This window comes from Perognathus longimembris, chromosome 5 (assembly GCF_023159225.1).
Source record: "Perognathus longimembris pacificus isolate PPM17 chromosome 5, ASM2315922v1, whole genome shotgun sequence".
Taxonomy (NCBI): Eukaryota; Metazoa; Chordata; class Mammalia; order Rodentia; family Heteromyidae; genus Perognathus; species Perognathus longimembris.
The window spans coordinates 63,771,957-63,791,452 of record NC_063165.1 but is presented as its reverse complement, the minus strand read 5'-3'; the positions used below and the strand labels follow the sequence as shown (position 1 = coordinate 63,791,452).

Genomic DNA, 19,496 nt, shown 5'->3' with positions numbered 1-19,496 from the left:
TATACACATGGAATTTTATGTAGCCATTAGAAAGAATAGTATGTCATTTGCAGGGAAATGGATGGACCCAGAACAAATCATGTTAAGTGAAATAAGCCAAGCTCAGAGACACAAATGATGCATGTTTTCTCTCATATGAGGAAGCTAGATCTAAAATACATGGAGACATGATAAATTATACAGGACTTTGGGCATTCACACACAGTGAGAACAAAGGAGGATACTCTTAGGAGAGGAATACAAAGGCAATGCCCATGTGTATCTGATCATATAAAATAGTATTCATCAAGACTGGGAATGTGGGGCTGGGAATATGGCCTAGTGGCAAGAGTGCTTGCATCCTATACATGAAGCCCTGGGTTCGATTCCCCAGCACAACATATACAAAAAATGGCTAGAAGTGGCACTGTGGCTCAAGTGTCAGAGTGTTAGCCTTGAGCAAAAAAGAAGCCAGGGACAGTGCTCAGGTCCTGAGTCCAAGCCCCAGGACTGGGAATGTGGCTTAGCAGCAGAGTGCTTGCCTCATATACATGAAGCCCTGGGTTTGATTCCTCAGCACCACATATATAGAAAAAGCCAGACGTGGTGCTGTGGCTCAAGTGGTAGAGTGCTAGCCTTGAGCAAAAAGAAGCCAGGAATTGTGCTCAGGTCCTGAGTCCAAGTCCCAGGACTGGAAAACAAAAAGAAGAGAAAAAAAATAATATTCATCAAAATGAAAAATAAAACAGAGAAAGAAAATCTTAAGTGCTACTGTCATTGTCAAACAAGTTCTTTGGCAATGTGGTCAGTGTACCTCCTTGATTAGCAGTGTGAAATCTGTGCCTGTGTACATCAACACATTTGGGCTCCAGACAGGCCTCTACAAGCCTCTTTCGACAGGATTTATTGGGTCTAGTAAGGAGTCCTGTCTATTAGATTTATAAACATCTGAAATTTTATTCCTCTCTTAATTCATATTTACTAGAATACACTAGACAATTTTAAACTGGATGGATGGATGGATGGGTGGATGGATGGGAAGAAATCTATACATGGTGTCATCCTACACTTCAAGTAAGCTAGGTAGATTTTCTTACACCAATCCACACTCCAAATTCACATTTCTCCTTTAACTGTGATGAGAAACAACAATCAGCTCTGGAATCACCTTGCATAGGCTTGTATGAATTGGAACTGCAGGCCCACTGATGTGTATCTTAAGGCCTGCTGTCTGATATTTTATATTTCAGGACATGGTAGTTATTCTTTGCTTTCATTTGCTGCTTTTTTGGTTTGTTTTGGTATATGTGTGCCAGTATTAGGGCTTGAACTTAGGTACTGGGCTCTGTCCCTTTGCTTTTTTGCTCAAGGCTCATGCTATACCACTTACGCCATACTTCCACTTCCTTTGTTTTCCTGGTTAATTGGAAATAAGAGTCTCACAAACTTTCCTATCAAGGCTTTCTTTGGGGTGCCAGTGTTGGATCTCAGCCTCCTGAGTAGCTAGTATTACAGGCCTGAGCCACAGCGCCTGACTTTAACTTTTTTTTGATTTTGTACATTTCCCACTTCCCTGCTGGAGATGAATCTGTCCTCTAGCCAACCACCACTTCCCTCCAGCCTTATTATATGAGAGTTGCTTAGATTCTCACTTCCCCACTGGACCAGGATCAGGTCAGCATTTGTGCTTAGTGTCCCTGCCATATCCTGAACAGGCTCTTCGCCTGGAGCTTGCACAGCCCCCTTTTTTTCTGAACAATTTCTATCCCAACTGTCCAGGACCTCATGCTAGCTTCTTATAACCACCATTACAAGGATTGGCCTGTGTTTAGAAACTTCTCTTCTCATTTCCTAATTCCACCCACTAAGAAACTTTTACAAATTGGCACTAGTTCTGATCTTTACTCCAAAATATTCAAATGCAGAGGTCCCTCTAGTCACAAATATGACTCCCCACTGTGACAAGGCAACCATGATCATATGTGAGTTCTAGTCTGCTTCCTCTGCCAGTCACCACAGGCATGCTGGGCTGCAGACCTGTTCCTGGGCCTTTCACATCCTACAGCCAGAAGACAAATAGCAGAGACACAGGGGAGGAACTTCTGAAGGCGGGGCTAACATAAGTGTGCCAGGGTAGTGCCTAAGTTGGGCTCCAGCCCAGCCCTGATGATACTCACTAGGCCTTGTACCCTGAGGTGAACCGTGAGTCTCAAGAGACTGAAACCCCTATTTCTAATTGGTCCTCTCAGACAGGGAATTTTTTTAAATTAAAATAAAAGGCATTTTCAAAGCCAGTACTGGTCTAGATATGAAAAAAGGAACATGGAAATGGAACTGTGCCTCAAGTTGTAGAGCACTAGCCTTAAACAAAAAAGCTCAGGCTCTGAGTCCAATCTCTAGGACTGGCTAACTATACACAATAAAAAATGTTTTGGCTGGTGTGGTGGCTTGAGCCTATAATCCTAGCTACAGGATGCTGAGACTTGAGGACAGTGGTTCAAACCAGCCTGGATAGGAAAGTCTGTAAGACTCTTATCTCCAATTAACCAGCAAAACACAGGAAGTGGAGGTCTAGCTCAAGTGGTAGAGTTCTAACCTAGAGCAAAAAAGCTCAGGGACTGTGCCCTGGCCCTGAGTTCAAGCCTCAGGACAAAAAAAGAAAAGACAAAAAAGAAATAACAGGGTTGAATAAGAAAGGTAATGTGTATCTTCTTCAGAATATACAAAAATTGGAAGTTCACAACTTGAGTTGCTTTGAAATTCCTTGTTTCTAAGCTTTACCCTCTAATATGCAGGACCTGGGCAGGTGGAAGGTTGGTAAGGTTACATTGCCTTGTAGATATTTCCAACCTCAGAGCTGGAGTTGCTGTAGTAGTCTGGGTCTCCCAAACTTCTGTTCTTTCCCTCTTTCTCACTGAACAGCGCTACTTCTCCCTGGGCTCTGTGGTGAGACTGCCTGAGGACTTTCTCCTTCACAGAGAACTCTGAATGTAGCTTGAAACTGCCTTCATCAGATCCTCATCTGCTTTCTAACCAAGGTTCTCCCTAGACCAGGGATAGAGCACTTTTTCTCTGTGAAGGACTACCTGGATATTCATAGCATTGTTTGCAGACCATATAAAGCTAGCAACTTAAAAGTTAAACTAGGTAGGGGAAGCTGGAAATGTGGCTTAGTGGTATGGTAGAGTGCTTGCCTAGCATAGATGAAGCCCTGGGTTCAATGCCTCATTACCACATAAACAGAGGTGGTACTATGGATCAAGTGGTAGAGTGCTAGCCTTGAGCAAAAGAAGCTCAGAGACAGTGCCCAAGCCCTGAGTTCAAGCCCCAGGATTGGCCAAGAAAAAAAAAATTAAACTGGGTACCAGTGGCTCATGCCTGTAATCCTAGCTACTCAGGAGCTGAGAGATCTAAGGATCAAACTGAAAATCATCAAAATGATTATTCAAAGCCAGTCCACAAGATTCTTATCTCTAACTACCAAAAAACGTCCTAAATGGAGCTGTGATCCAAGTAGAATGCAGCTTTGAGCAGAAAAGCTCAGGGAAAGTGACCAGGCCCTGAGTTCAAGCCCAGGACTGGCACACACACACACACACACACACACACACACACACACACACACACACACACACGTTTACTGTTTGGTCAAACATTTAACTAACTTAGCCCTGATGTGAGAACTGGAGATGTACTCTTTAGTGATGTTAACTGATATTGACACTGTTGCTACTAGCAACTGTTTTTCCAGATTTGCCCTGGGCAGTCTGGAGTGAAGTGACTTTGGCCATGGAAAATTTTGAAAAGAACTGTTCTCACACAGTAAATTGTTCGGAACCTAGATGCATATGTCAGCGTGTGTCTTCTCAAAGTGGGAAATTCACCATTGCTTGTGTAGTATTTATGGAACTCCAGGTTGTCATACTTAGCTTTCAGCTCATCATCACTGCACAGCTGAATGCTGATATCATGTTGTATGTTATCAAACATGTCAGTTGGTTCCATATTGAACAGTGTAGTGAGGATGTTCAATTCCATTTTTTTACTTTTTGCAGCTTCAAATCTTTCATTAAATGCCTCAATTAGTTTTGCACACTCACCAGCATATTCAAGTGTAGCAGAAAAGCACCATGGTATTCCCCTTGAGCCAAACTTTCCACAGCCTTAATTTACCTTTCAGTGATTTTACATATGAAAGCAGAGAGGGGAGAAGCTGCAGCTTGATGATTAGTTCTAGAGGGATTTGGCAATGTCCACCCACTAATACTAGATCACATAGTCTCTTGCTATCATTCAGTCCCATGACAAGTTTTCCCTTCACCTCCATGAACTGCTTGACTTTAGCCTGCAGTTTGTACAAGCTTATGAGCATATTCCTGAGATTCACCACCACACTTATCAACTTATCAGTGACAAACAAGATCACTATACTCAAAATCTAGATCATTCAGAAATTCCTTAAACTGGAGGATGTTAAACTCTCTGGGTTTGACAAAGTTTCTGCACAATACTACTATGACATCACATTGAACTATAACAACTAAGCATAAGAGACTTAGTATAGGATGCAGTGGCATATAATCAAATCATTTGGATCAAGAGTGAGATGATTCAGTTCTTTCTTGACAAATGCAATTAACTCATTTTGTGAACCAACTGGAGCTGGAGCTCCATCTATAGTAAGGCCACTTAACTTTTCAAACATTAGCTCAAGTTTTTTCATTGATTAGACCAGTCTTTTCATATAAGTCACCACCTCTTGTAGTGTCATGCATGATACAGTGAGTGTCACCAGTTCCTTCTGCGTGTCAAATTCTGCAGTTAAACCATGAACAAAAATGGCCAGTTGGGCAGTGTTTGTTATGTTCATTTCCCCAAGTCTGACAGAAAAATTAGAAATCTCCTGCAGAATCTTTCAAGGTGTTTTCAATATTTTGTGCTAAGTAATAAATCTGTCTCAGAGCTGACTATTGTTCTCTGGGACAAAATAACACTCTGAAATAATTTTACTTAGGTGTTAAAGCCTCCACAGCAGCCACCAGGCTCTTGTACAAGTTCTCCCTCTACATGAGGCTTAGCTTCTTTGTGATTAGCTGACTCGCTGCCAATCTCATCTGGTAACGTTATCTCTGTCACAACAAAACCAGGAGAAAGCAGCTTGTGATTCCAAACTCCACTGAAGAGCATGGATTTTATCCGCACACAGGGGGCTTCCCACTTCATTGAATTTAATATGTTTTGAGCTATAGTAATGCTCCAGATCACCCTTCTTCATTACTGCTAATATGTCGCCACAAATCAAGCATAAAGGTTTCACTCTGACTTCAACTACAACAAAAATCACTGGGAACTTGGGGCACCTATAATCCTAGCTCCTCAGAAGGCTAAGATCCAAGGATCTGCTTGAAGCCAGCCCAAGCAGAAAAGTTCATGAGACTCTTATCTCCAATTAACCACCAGAAAACTGGAAGTGGAGCTGCGGCTCAAAGTGGTACAGAACTAACATTGAGGGAAAAAAAGCTCCGGGACAGTGCCCAGGCCCTGAGTTCAAGCCTTATAACCACCACTTCCACCACCACCACCAACAACAAAATGTCTCTTGGAAAGATCACATCTAAATTAGCATTTCTATTCTTTGTAGTCACCATTTACAAGACATCATATCATGTGAGTTTTAATAACTATCCAAAGTGTATCACCAGCAATACAATTATTTTACTTTGGCTACTGTTCTAATCCTGCATCTTAAATTTGGAAAATATCCAACGTTGATCTCATTGATTCTTTGAGGTCTTTTCTGTGGACTTATTCCCTTAATTTTCATCAGAGGCTTAGTTTCTTTGAAGATTGTTGATTGTGGATGTGTGCATAAATGTTGGATTGGAATTAACGTTTATATTGATAAAGAAGTCAACAATATCACTGTCAATCATCAGAGACAAGGTCACCAACACAATATGAAGAATCACCTCATCACATCTCTTCTTCTCATCTCAGTAGCTTTGCCAGCATGTGTTAACACTTGTACAAGGTGTGCATTCTCAGCCTGCTTGGCTGCCCTCTGAACACTGTAACACAGGCAGCAAGCAGCCAATGAGGAGCCCACATATCTTTCCCATCATGAACTGTACATATCTCTCTAATCTATAATGAATGTTTCTTGCTTGTCCTTCAAATTTTACATTAATATTAGGATTCACTTAACATAAATTAATGTTGCTATGAGAAAAGCTTCTAGATTTATTGAATTGCTAGTCCTCCTGTGACTGCCTTCACAAGGTCTGATCAAATGACTTCCCAGGCTTTATATGGCCTCTGGGATGGATGTTTCCCACCCCCACCCTAGACTGAAGGGGCCTCAGCCTACCCACCACCTAAAGAGTGATTTTACGGGAGATCTCAGGTCATGTCACTTTTTCTTTTTTTTTCTTTTTTTGGCCAGTCCTGGGCTTGAACTCAGGGCCTGAGCACTGTCCCTGGCTTCTTTTTGCTCAAAGCTAGCACTCTGCCACTTGAGCCACAGCGCCACTTCTGGCCATTTTCTGTATATGTGGTGCTGGGGAATTGAACCCAGGGCCTCATGTATACGAGGCAAGCACTCTTGCCACTAGGCCATATCCCCAGCCCCATGTCACTTTTTCTGTTTGAATCTTCCTCCATGGCTTCCCACTGACTATAAGATATATTTCACTCCCTACACATGCCTGGTCTGGTCCCACTCCTTGTCCTCATTGGCCCACCTTTCTCCTTTCCTTCATCCCTCCTCTTCTCCTTGTGGTTCCCATGCTTGCACCATATGCTACCTCCCTAGATGCATTTCCTTTTAGGATGTTTCCCTCCTTTTCCCTACTCTCTTTCACTTATCTCCTTCTGGCCAATGTCTACTCAACCTTTCAAATGCTGCTTAAATATCACCTCTTCCAGGAAGCATTAACTGACTGCTTTTATTCCAGCATGGTTTAATGCCCTCCTGCAAGCTCCCATAGCCCTTATGTAGAGCTCTACCGTCACATTTATCACCCAGTATTGTAAACAGTAATTTCCATGTCTCCATCCCTTAACAACGTTGTGTCTTCGGGCCAGGCACTGGCACAACATAAGATCTCTCTTTTTTTTTTTCTTTTTTTTTGCCAGTCTTGGGGCTTGAACTCAGGGTCTGAGCACTGTCCCTGGCTTCTTTTTGCTCAAGGCTACCACTCTACCTCTTGAGCCACAGCACCACTTCTGGCTTTTTCTGTTTTTATGTGGTGCTGAGGAATCAAATCCAGGGTTTTGTGCATGCTAGGCAAGCTTTCTACCACTAAGCCACATTCTGAGCCCAAAGGATCTCTTAAATCTAGTAAGTCTTGCTTGACACCTAGGCCTAAACCATTTTATGCAAATTTTTATAGATCCCAGACACAACTTATTCATGTGAGTTTGATTTTGTTTTAGAGTCAAAGTACTAATGAAATGAAACAATGTCTACCTTTAACAGATGGTTAGAGGCATGCTGGTTGACTAAATGATATTCTTTCATAGCAAGGAAAAAAGCTTTAAACAGAGATGGCCTCACTGAAAAAATTTAAGATGGCTTACATTAATTTAATGGCTTACAAAAATTTAAGATGGCTTACAGAGATAAATGTGGTACTTATACACAGTGGAATCTTACACAGCCATTAGAAAGAATAATATTATGTCATTTGCATGGAAATGAATGGACCTAGAACAAATCATCTTAAGTGAGGTAAGCCAAGCTCAGAGAGACAAATGACACATGTTTTCTCTCATATGCAGAAGCTACATCTAAAATAAACTGGGACATGATAAATTATACAGTAGTCTAGGCATTTATGTACGGTGAAAGCAAAGGAGGATACTATTATAGGGAGGGGGTCACAAAAGTACAATGCCTCTGTGCTTCTGATTATATAAAATAATATTTACTGAATTCCAGGAAATTGAAACAATATTTTTCCTTTATTTCTTCCTTGTTCATTTATCTGTCTTTGAGTGGGGGGAGATAAAGGAAGGAAACAGAAATGGAGGGACAAAGGGTGAATGAATGCAGCAATGGTACTCACTAGACACTATGTTGAAAACGAACAACTTGTGGGATGGGAGGGGAAAATTGAGAGAGAGCATAACGTCCAAAAAGAAATGTACTCATTACCAGACTTATGAAACCAACCTCTCTGTATATCACCTTTGTAATAAAAAATAAAAATTAGTTAAAATAAAAAGGAGCAGAGATATTTTAGAACACAAAACAGTAACAACCAAAATAAAATAAGAACTGAGTGATTGAAGTTGGATGGCACCAGTGACTCATACCTGTAATCCTAGCTACTCAGGAGGCTGAGATAGATCTAAAGATCATGGTTTAAATCTAGCCTAAACCAAAACAAGTCTGCAAGACTCCATCTTTAACTAATCAGCAAAATTCCAGGCTCAAATGGTAAAGTACCAGCCATGAGCAAGCAAGCCAAGTGAATGCATGAAACCTTGAGTTCAAGCCCTGGTACCAGCACAGGAAAAAAAAGAAAAAGGAAAGGAATATAGCATTGAAACTGAGGGGACACGCACATGTGCATATTTCTGGCTGAACCTACGTTAGGCTCCTCCAGTGTCCACTTCCCTGACACTGAGATTGGTTTAGGGCTGTGTAATTTAATAAACCTAGAGCAGTCAGCATCTTTCCCAGGGGCTTCTTATAGTAAAAATATAGGAAGTCCCTCAGATCCCTTCTGGAACTAAAACTAGAAGTAAGCCTCAGAGCTTTAAACAGGTCCACTTCCAAACACATGACAAAGTGACCTAAGAATTCCAGTGTGCGAGATAGCCAGGTGAGGGATGGAGAGAACGCTTTCTGATTGCAGTCAAAGCCTTAGTTCCTCTTCTATGTGGGCTGGGCTGCATCCTTCTCATGATTTCCTAATATAACCAAATACCTTCTTCCGGTTTGCATCAGCCTATTTGATTTGAGTTTCTGTCTCTTACAATCAAAAACCAAAATATGGACTAAAGCAGAAACATTGAGCAACGTAAGGGATGGTGAGCTTCATGGCTGTTTAACCAAAGGCACAGATGTTCCACATGTGGCCACCACATCTCATGGAAAATTTGGTGTGAACCATCCTCAAACCCAGTCCTATAAAATATTTTCATGGCGGACAGTTATATGTTCATGGGCTTGATGTGGGCATGAGCTCATGACCCAAGATACAAATGATGCAAGAATTTCTCTATGGTGTTTTAGTTGGGAGATTGTATGGAACAGTATTTCCAAAAGTATAGAGAAATAAACTTTGTATTCTGTCTGTGTGTGCATGCACTCTGGTTCTGGAGTTTGAACTCAGGGAATTGGTGCTGTACATTAGTTTTTACACTCAAGGCTGGTTCTCTAACCACTTGAGCCACCACTCTACTTTTGGAATTCTGCTAGTTACTTGAAGATTAGAGTCTAATGGACTTTTCTGCTGTTGTGCCAAGTTGCAAGACCACCCCCAAGAAGACCACCAAGATTCAGACACTCCGAAATGCAAAAGCAAGGCAAGGGTTTATTGAACGAGCTGCCAACTCGGGCCTCGTCCTACCCACCGACACAGCGGAGGTTAGGAGGAAGCCCCGAGCTGTGATTACACAGGGCTTATAAAGGCAAAGAACAAGGTTACAACAATCAGCTGTGCAAGCAAGATTAGAACACAGGTACAAATCTGATTGGCTCAGGGTTCGATTCTAAAATGGGGTTCACGTGGTGGGGCCTAACTTCAAAGTCTGGCACCTCATTTCCCCCTTTTTCTTTTTGGTACCTTGGGAGCCAATCATGGCTCCATTCTGTCCATTTCAATGGCTTGCATGTCTAGGGGATGATATAGAGGTAAGGCATGGGCCAGTAGGACCAAAAGTAGTATCCGAAAATAACTCTGGTCCCTCGGTTTTAAAGGGGGGCTGATGGGTGAAGATCATCCATCTTCTGTAACTTCTTCAGGCTGACTCAGGGGCGTTGACCTCACCCAGCCAGGAACCTATAACCCTAGTCTACTTTACCAAGGGACTGCAGGATTCACCTCACTTTGGAGTGAGCTGCCAAAATAACATTAACACCAGCCAGGGTAGTAAGGAAAGAAGGCAAAAAGAAAATTATAACAATATTCAGTCTAACTTTCTTTTCTTGAGGCAAAGGCGAAGCGGCCCAGCTGGGTGCTTGGAGACCTCCCATGTTCCATCACGGTAGTTGTCATCCAGGGCAAAGGGGTCAGCTGGCCTGGCGTGGAAGCAATGAACCCAAGTGGCGATGCCGTCTAGGGTCCCTTCCACCGTGGTTCTAAGGAGTTTAATCTCCTGGGTAGGATTTCTTTCAGGATCTTCTTAGCCACTACATTCGCAGCCTCATGCTTTGTTGGATAGACTTCAACCCATCCTGAAAAGGTGTCTACAAAAACTAGCAAATATTTGTAATTTCTGTGAAATCTACTTCCCAATACACGCCTGGCCTATTCCCACAGAGGCGAGCTCCTTTAGTAATCTGTTGATTGGGGGCATTGGTAAGCTGACAGATCTTGCAATTTTTAACAATATACCTTTGCAGGCCTTTAACAGATCTCAATAAGGACACAATCTCAGGTCTACAAGCTTTCTTTACTAAACAGATGTATGAGCTTAAAATTCTCACTGCCAGTCAGGGCTTTGAGTAAATGCGGGGGGTGAGATTTTAATCTATCCTCTCATTTGACAAACTTACCCTTACTAACCACTATCACAGATGACTGGCAAATTCCTGCCCAGTAGACAGACATGGGCACTGGAAAGGCATGCTCATGAACTATTCTTCTAGGACTTCCCGGCTTTAACTTTTGAAAGGCCAACAGTAGTGACTCTAGGATCTGACACCATCTCTGCCATCCAAGCAGTGGCTTACTGCCTCTGGATGCTCCATCACTTTTGTCCCAGGAGGAGTGACTTTCGACTTGGACTCAGGGCCTGAGTGCTGTCCCTCAGCTCTCCAGCTCAAGACTAGCACCCTACCACTTTTGAGCTCCACACAACTCCGTTCCCAGCCCTCTGCTGGCTGATTAGAGACAAGTCTCTCACAGGGACCTTTCTTTGCCCGGGCTGGCTTCGAACCGCAGATTCAGATCAATGAGTCTTATAAGGGGCCACTTTACTCCAATTATAAGCAACAAGGTGGTCCACACAGAAGTAGTTTTTAAGCATGCTCTCTTACCTGGAACTTATTAAGGGTCAGTATTATATCTTGACAAACTTGTAGGAATCACCTGTGCTTCTCTGTGGGCCTGCTGGAAACTGTTACAAAAAAACTACAAAGAAGCTGGAATGGCAATTAAACATTTTGGTAGCCATAATTCTCCTTTTCTCACTTTGCAATAATTATTTAGGACAATTTTACTTCCAAACTTCTTATCTAGAAATGTATTCTTGATTTCCAAAGCCTTTCTAACACTAACACAACACTTTAGCTTTTATCTGCATTGGAAAAACTGAAGCTCACAGGCAATCTGAAACCAGGTGCCGCCCTTTGCTTACGGGCTGCTTGTTTCAAAAGAGCCTTTTTTTTTTTTCTTCAGTCCCAGTTACTGCATGGCATGAAGACCTTTGAATTTAAACTTAGTTTTGCATCATACTGCAGTCTTGAACATGTTCACACTCACACATGCACACACACATACATTTTCAAAAGATCTTAAAGTGCGCTGAATAAGCATCGGCCGTACATTTTAAGACAAAAAACTTTTAACAAATGATTTTAGCATTCTCCAGCCTCATTTTCCAGGGCTTGATAGTTTTAGTAAAACATTTTTAGTCTTAGTAAAACATTTTAGCGCACCAAACAATTTTCTGCTTAAGGCTGGGTGGGGGTCCCCTTAGAGTTCTTTCTGTGGACACTCACACTCTGTGAACCATCGCCTGTACATCTTTCCAATGAGCTATGCAGGTTTGACACAAAAGAGACTGTTAGACTTACAAACAACACAGAGATGACAGCGCAGCATGGTGAGGTCAATCCCTGCCACCTGTGGGTGGCTTGGGCTGGCCCTACATCCACCCCGTCGGCGGCTGTGGGTCAGGACTTGGACTTGGGGCTGATGCGTCCGTGTCCTGGGCTGTCGGCGCCGGCGAGTTGACTGGGCAGGACCCTCCGGAGCGGAGGGCACAGCTGAAACATTTTCCTCAGAGTCCTCCTCTTGTAGAGTTAACTGGGATGGGGAGTATGGAGCGGGAAACATTTCCTCCTCCATGCTTCCTCCCTATGTCAAAGCTCCCTCAATTTCCTCAAAGGTGGACCATTCTGACTTGCACAGGGTGATCCACTTTTCCTTTTTAAGGGCCACACCTTGGTTCTGAGCTATCTCCTTAACCTCCCTCCAGTGAGCTAGGATCAAGTCTAGGGGGCTAGATGGAGGTCCTCAAGATAGAACGTTATCCATAGCTCTGATCAGAAGTTCAGTCCAAAAGGCTACAAAAAACAAAACAATAAAAAAGGAGGAAAACACACAGGCCTGAGAACAAGAAAAGCTACGAGTTGGAGATCTCCCAAGCTGGCCCACAACCTCCTACAAGGGTGCAGAAGGAATGGACCCGAGTTGGCCCACAACCTCCTGCAAGAAGGAGTGGACCCGAGTTGGCCCACAACCTCCTGCAAGGGTGCAGAAGGAGTGGACCCGAGTTGGCCCACAACCTCCTGCAAGGGTGCAGAAGGAGTGGACCCGAGTTACGAGTTGGAGATCTCCCAAGTTGGCCCACAACCTCCTGCCAGGGTACAGGAGGAGTGGACCCAAGTTGGCCCACAACCTCCTGCCAGATAAGCAGAAGGAGCAGACCCAAGTACAAGGTGGGCGGGTTGAGTCTCGTTTAGGAGGCCCTCCTGGTCAGTGCCGGCCAAAAACCAAACTGACTCGCGCCCTACAAGTATAAGCAAAAGCAAAACAGACAGACAAATTACTGGACAAGACAAATGAACAGTGCTGTTTTCTTACCTTCGGAGTCTGGGATCTCGGGGTCTCTGGGGCTATCCCGGACGAAACCCCAAATGTTGTGCCAAGTTGCAAGACCACCCCCAAGAAGACCACCAAGATTCAGACACTCCGAAATGCAAAAGCAAGGCAAGGGTTTATTGAACGAGCTGCCAACTCGGGCCTCGTCCTACCCACCGACACAGCGGAGGTTAGGAGGAAGCCCCGAGCTGTGATTACACAGGGCTTATAAAGGCAAAGAACAAGGTTACAACAATCAGCTGTGCAAGCAAGATTAGAACACAGGTACAAATCTGATTGGCTCAGGGTTCGATTCTAAAATGGGGTTCACGTGGTGGGGCCTAACTTCAAAGTCTGGCACCTCACTGCTTCAAATTGTAAACCTCAGATCTCAGCCTCCTGAGTAGTTAGCATTTCAGGCATAAGCTATCAGTGCCTAGCTCAACTTTTTAAAATCTTGGCTGAAAGAAGACCCATATACTCTAGATACCAGGAGTAGAGATGACAAAGAAGGTATTTGATTTAAATATCAAAGAGAGGAAATATGATCTAGTGTCCCTCAGCCAAAGCCCTGGAGCATAATGTTCCACCTCCCAATGCCAAAAACAAATGAAGAAGAAGACTGAAAGAGTCACTGTATAGGCACAGCCCATCTGTATCCAGGTGGTCACAAATGACTTGTTCAGTACAAATTCTAAAGCATTTTGTAGTTTTAATTGTTCATTACAATTTGTCCTGTGATAAGCATACTTCGTGTGTGTGTGTGTGTGTGTGTGTGTGTGTGTGTGTGTAGTGTGTGTGTGTGTGTGTATTCCTTTTTCTTTCTTTTTGGTGGTACAGAGGTTTGAACTTATGGCCTTGACAAGCTCTCTCCAAAATAAGATACACTCCAATCTTTTTGGCTTTAGTTACTATTTAGATACACTTTCTACTTTTTACCTGGAGCTGGCTTCAGACTTTGATCTTCCTATCTCTATTTCTAGTAGAGCTAGGATTAAAACCTGTCTAACTGTATATTATTGTTTGTTTTCTAAATTTTATTCTCCTCAATTTCAACTAAATGTTTTTGTTCTCCAACTTCCTCATTCCTCTCAAGACTTTTAAATAGACCCACAAAGGGAAATACATTGTCTGACGTTACTAATATAGCACTTGTTTGGCTGACACATGCTCACCCCATCAGACCTCTGGCACCACAAATAAGTTCAAGAAAATGCTTTTCTCTGCATATGGTTGGGGTTTAGTAATAGTTTGTGAGAGATACTGGGGTAGTTAATGACTAAAAAAAAAATCCTCTCCCGCAAATAAAAAGTGATATATGGTCTTGGTTTCATTATTTTTTCTAACCGAAACCTGAACAGGATAACTAATATCCATTGACTTTCTCTGCATTTTTCCTAATCTTTTGGAGAAGCACATCTTTGCAAAACTCAGAGGTTGTCATAGAAGTATTTTGTCTCCTCACATCTCTTTGAGGCCTTGGAAATGTTTCTTCACATTTGAATATCTTGTCTTCTGCTTCTGTGAAGTGGAGCTAATAGAGACAATTAATGTAATTATTAGGAAGATTGAATGGGATAATGTGAGATAAGGGTTTAGCTACAGTGCATTCCAAAAATAAATACATAAACAGCCCTAAGGGGGGGGGGGAGAAAACAGCAGGTAGTTTTACAGTATTAGAACCTCCTCTACTATTAGTCTAGCAGGTCGGAGATCATCACAGAAGACCATATGTGGATCTAAGCCTGGAATGAACTCTAATTATTCTCCATAGGATTACTTCTTCAAACTGGAAAGATTCAAATACTGAGAAGATGCATATGGAACTGCTAAAATCCAAGAACTAGTGAAGATGGATCTTGAGCATGTCCTCTCTAGAGATCTCTAGAGATCACCAGAAAGACTTAGGAACCAATAACCACTTTAAAAAGAGGAAGGGGCAGCACAAAACTAAATTCTGTGGGAAAATGGAACTGGTAGATACTTGACATTCTAGCCCCCACAAAAGAGCTTTGTGAGAAGCTTGAAACAAAAGACACGCCAAAGACTAAGCAAATAGAAGAAAGAAAACATTTTTATTTCTATGTGTTTGTTTGTTTGGTTTTGGTGCTGGGGATAGAAACTAGGGCCTTGAGTATGCTAGTCAAGTGCTCTAATCAAATGACTGTCATTATAGAACTGGTTAAATAAACTGGTTAGTCACTTACTGTGAAGTATTTTCTTACTAAATTTAAAAAACTATATAATTGTGTATCCAAAACACAGGGAGTTATTTGGAAACCTGCCAATGCAGGGTTTTTTTTTTTTTGCTGTTTTGGTAGTCACTGTTTATTCATTTATTTGTTTGTAGCAGAGTTTCATTATATGTCCCAGGCTAGGATATATAATTCTCCTACATCAGCCTCTCCAATTCTAGGATTAGAAAAATAAACTACCATGTCAGCTCTTTAGCCTTCTTAAGTCTGAACATAAGAGGAAATTGGCTCCCAGATCATTTCAAAACCTTAGAAACAAAGTCAGACACTGCTGAGTCATATCTGTAGTTGTAGCTGCTTAGAAGGCTAATATCTAAAAGTATTGTGGTTCCAAACCAGCCCAGGCAGGAAAATCCAAGAAATCTCATCTCTAATTAACCATATGGACTGTGAAACTCTGTACTTCAGTTTCTTATCTCTAAAACAGGGATAAAATCCCCACCTCACAGGGATTTAGTGGGTTGTACACCTCATGGGCCATTTGTGTGACATAGGCCTGCCTCTCAGACGTGCTCAACAGAGAAATGACATTAGTATTAATAGCCCCAGAAATTAGAATCCTACATCCTTTATTATTTATAATTGGAAAATTGTATTGGAAATCCCTAGATATGAACCTAAAGTCATTGCTCTGAAAAAAATAGAAGGAATTTCCCTCATAATCAGGCAATTTGGGCAAAAGTCTCCATCAACAGACAGCACACCTTCAACTTTGTGTGCCTGTAGCTTCTCCAAAGATTGGTAGAGACTTTCTGTACGTGTCCCACATTGGCAAAGCTGGGTGATCTGAACCCAGAAGAAACCAGAGAAAATTGTGACATGTCAAAAACACATGGCCAGCAGTCCTGTCCCCTAGGCAGAACAACCTACTAACATCATTACTAACCAAATTATAACAACAATTTTCCAGTCATTCCAAACAGAAACAATAAGCCTAAAACAATTACCCAAGGCACTGATCTAATATTGCCTACATTCAATTCTAAGATGGGTTGTGATTGATTGTCAAGGCAAGTGCTTATTCAGTAATGCTGGAGTAAGTCAGATGTTTAACTAAGTCAATCTACTTGTATTGCTATGCCTACACTTTCTGTGGCATGAAGCCCCAAACTTCTTCCTGTCAGCTGGCACTGCAGTAAAAACAAGAAATTCTAGAATGTGCTGAATCCCTGCTCCAGCAATGACCAGACATGTAACGTTGACCTTCCATTTCTTCATCTGTAAAAGGAAGATGACTGTCACCTTCATCCAGCTGTCACAAAAATAAAACTCAGCCAGGTACCCAGTGACTCATGACTGTAATCCTAGCTACTCAGGAGTCTGAGATTTGAGGAACTTGATTAAAAGCCAACTGAGGTAGGAGAGTCTGTGAGACTCTTATCTCCAATAACCAGCAAAAAATGCCAGAAGTGGGGGTATAGCTCAAGTGGAAGAGTGCCAGCCTTGAGTGGAAAAGGCAAGTAAAAGCAAGAGGCCCCGAGTGCAAGTCCCAGTACTGGCACTAAAACAAAATAAAACAAAACAAATATCTGTTTGGTATGCAGCAGACATGACTTTCCTCACAACCAGAGGTTCCTTGGCCCTGCCAACATAGGGAGCTACTCAGCCCTCTTCCAAAATCAGCTGGCCTTGCTTTTGCATTGCAAAGACATTTCCCCCTAAGTACCTCAAAACAAAACAAAACAAAACAAAAAGCCTTCCATGACACTTAATTTCCTCAACCAGAACTGAGAATTAGAAAGAATAACACTAAGAAGAATTATAAGGATATTATTCCTTTTCAAGTTCCCTGGATATCTTCATCCACATTGCCCTTTCAGACTGCCCCTCCCTACCCATTCTCCCTCTCTTCTCTCCCTCTCCCTCTCCCCCATCAATCTCCAGTCATATTCACAGGATTCCTGGTTCTGCCATGTTCCTACACCAGGGATTCGCTGCTTGTGAACACTTAGTAAGTGTTCTTAGCTGAACCAAACAGAAGTAGGTGGAGAATTTCAACACAGATATAGTGAGCATCTACAATATGCTGGCCACTGTGCATGCTTTTCAGTCACAGGTTCCATTACCACAGCAATGCTGTGGTACTCATCATTGACTCCATCTCATAGATGACACAACAGAAATTCAGAGCAACTAAGAGACTCTCCTAAAGTTTCAGAGCCAAAAAGAATAGACCATGTCTCTCAGTCTCCTAGCCTCCTGGTCTTTCCACTATGAGTTTTTTTGGAAGCAAGAGATGTATGTATGAGTCACATGCCAGTACTGGGGCTTAAACTCAGGGTCTTAGCTATTCCTTAGCTTTATTACTTAAGGCATCAGCTCTACCACTTGAGCCACAACTCTTTTGTGGTTAATTGGAGATAAGCATTTCACACTGCCCAGTCTAGCTTCTAACTGCAATTCTCATATCTCAGTCTTCTGAGTAGCTAGAATCACAGGCATGAGTCACTGATACCCTACTTACTAAGGACCTTTTTCATCTGGACTTCCTTCATAATCTACCCTTTGCATACATACATGCACTGAAGCTCCTAATTTCCAGCCAATCATTTGATAACTGCAGGAGGCCACATCTTTTCCCTTCTTTACCTCTGTTGTTGAACAATAACAATATCATTGTCCCAATACTTTAGTCAGAGGGAGGAAAGGGAGAAAATATTTCCATGACTTAGGTAATTTCCCATCCTTACGAACAAGGACATGGGAAGAAATCTCATACATGAAAGTTTGACCCTAAGAATCTAACACTGCTTTTAAACAATGCTAGTCCCTCTTATAATGTGGCATAAATCCTAAAATCCACATTTGCTAGCTCCCTTTCTTTTAATTCAAGTAGACACACAAATCTTAATAAAATACACATAAACCATATCAGCAAATGAGTTAGATTAAGTTCTCGTATAGACACACATTTTCCTTGCAGCTTGCACACAATTTGACTCTAGTCCACGCCATGCTGACCTGAAATAGTTTGCTGGCTGCAGCGAGCACCACGCGGGTGGCAGGAGAATTCCTGAATGTCCACACACAAGATGACATCTGTCAGAGCATTTTCCACCCGGAGGGTCTCCAGGCCATTCTGAAGAATTAAGGACAGTCCCATGTCATCAAATTTCACCTTTTCCCCATTTAAAATTTCCACCAAGTCTCGGGAGTTCTCTTCTGTAGCAGGTGCCAGAGGCCCTTCCAAATTCTTCTCTACCACCTCACCCATGGCCCAGGTGCCCCTTTGTCCCACCATCAACATGCAGACTAAAGGAGCACCCAAGTTTCAGGCAGGTCTCATTGCAGAAGCGGGCGGATTTCCTGTGCAGGGCCCTCCACTTATCACCAGCTGTCACACACACATAACAGGAAGTCTCACACTTTCTCATCCTGTTACTACAAATGCCGGCAGCTCCTATTCTCCTTTCTGTGACTTACCACAGGGCTAGAAGTGAGTTAGAGTGTTTGTGTAGGAGGAGGCTCTAGGAGAGAAGGAATGGCTTCTTAGTATCCACTGGGAGTTCTGTGTGGCTATTTTGGTTCATCTCCCACCTCACATCCGTGAGCAGGAAGCCTCTGGTTCTGGTTATAACAGTTGTATTCCAAGTGGGACAAGGTGTCAATGATGGGATGGGCAGAGGACATTCCACAATCCTTCGCCTGACTGTTGCCAAGGCTCTGAGACCCTCTGAGACCGTTGTTCCTTGGGGACCTTGGGGACCTCAGTTAGCCCTGACGTTCTCAATTCATCAAGGCAAACAATATCTCAAACCAAAAATAATTTCTAAAAGAAGAAATACTCTCCAAAACTCCACCCCCAGAGTCTTGTATTTCAGAAGACCAGTTAGAATAGGTCAAGAGCTGATTGGACTTACAAGTCTCAAATGGACCAAATCATATCCAATGCATTACATTAAATGGTAGATCATAAAGTACTTTCATTATCTCTTTAGGTCTCTGTTAATTAGCAATAACTATCAAAATTCTAAGAGCAAGTTTTCATCTTTTCACAGTGTCTGAATTTATTAAATTATAATCCATTCACAAGCTACATCAATTTTGTTGGTGTTAATTTGTTGAGTGCTACTGCTTTTGCTTGATAGTCATGAGCCAATTATCCAAGAGGTTTCTCTATTCCAATCTTAATTTCTAATATTAACTTTCTGGTCACACTTCATACATCATAATGTCATAAAAATTGCAGAATAGCTAAGAAAAGTTAAAGGGTGTTCAAAGAAGCCTAGCTACTGATAAGAGCTACTGAGGGTGGGTGGATAAGAAGCCATGGTCTGTTGAGGCA

At 42.3% G+C, this 19,496-nt stretch overlaps 1 protein-coding gene across 1 annotated transcript in view; it reads right to left on the bottom strand.

Annotated features, from left to right (window-relative positions):
• The window catches only part of LOC125351929 (kelch-like protein 6), a 56,871-nt gene extending 38,310 nt beyond the window's left edge, over positions 1-18,561 (bottom strand). Inside the window, 2 exon segments of the mRNA XM_048347032.1 lie at positions 18,187-18,208; positions 18,210-18,561. Coding sequence (XP_048202989.1) covers positions 18,187-18,208; positions 18,210-18,458 — 271 coding nt within the window. The 5' untranslated portion in view covers positions 18,459-18,561.
• Positions 18,562-19,496: the final 935 nt, after the last annotated feature.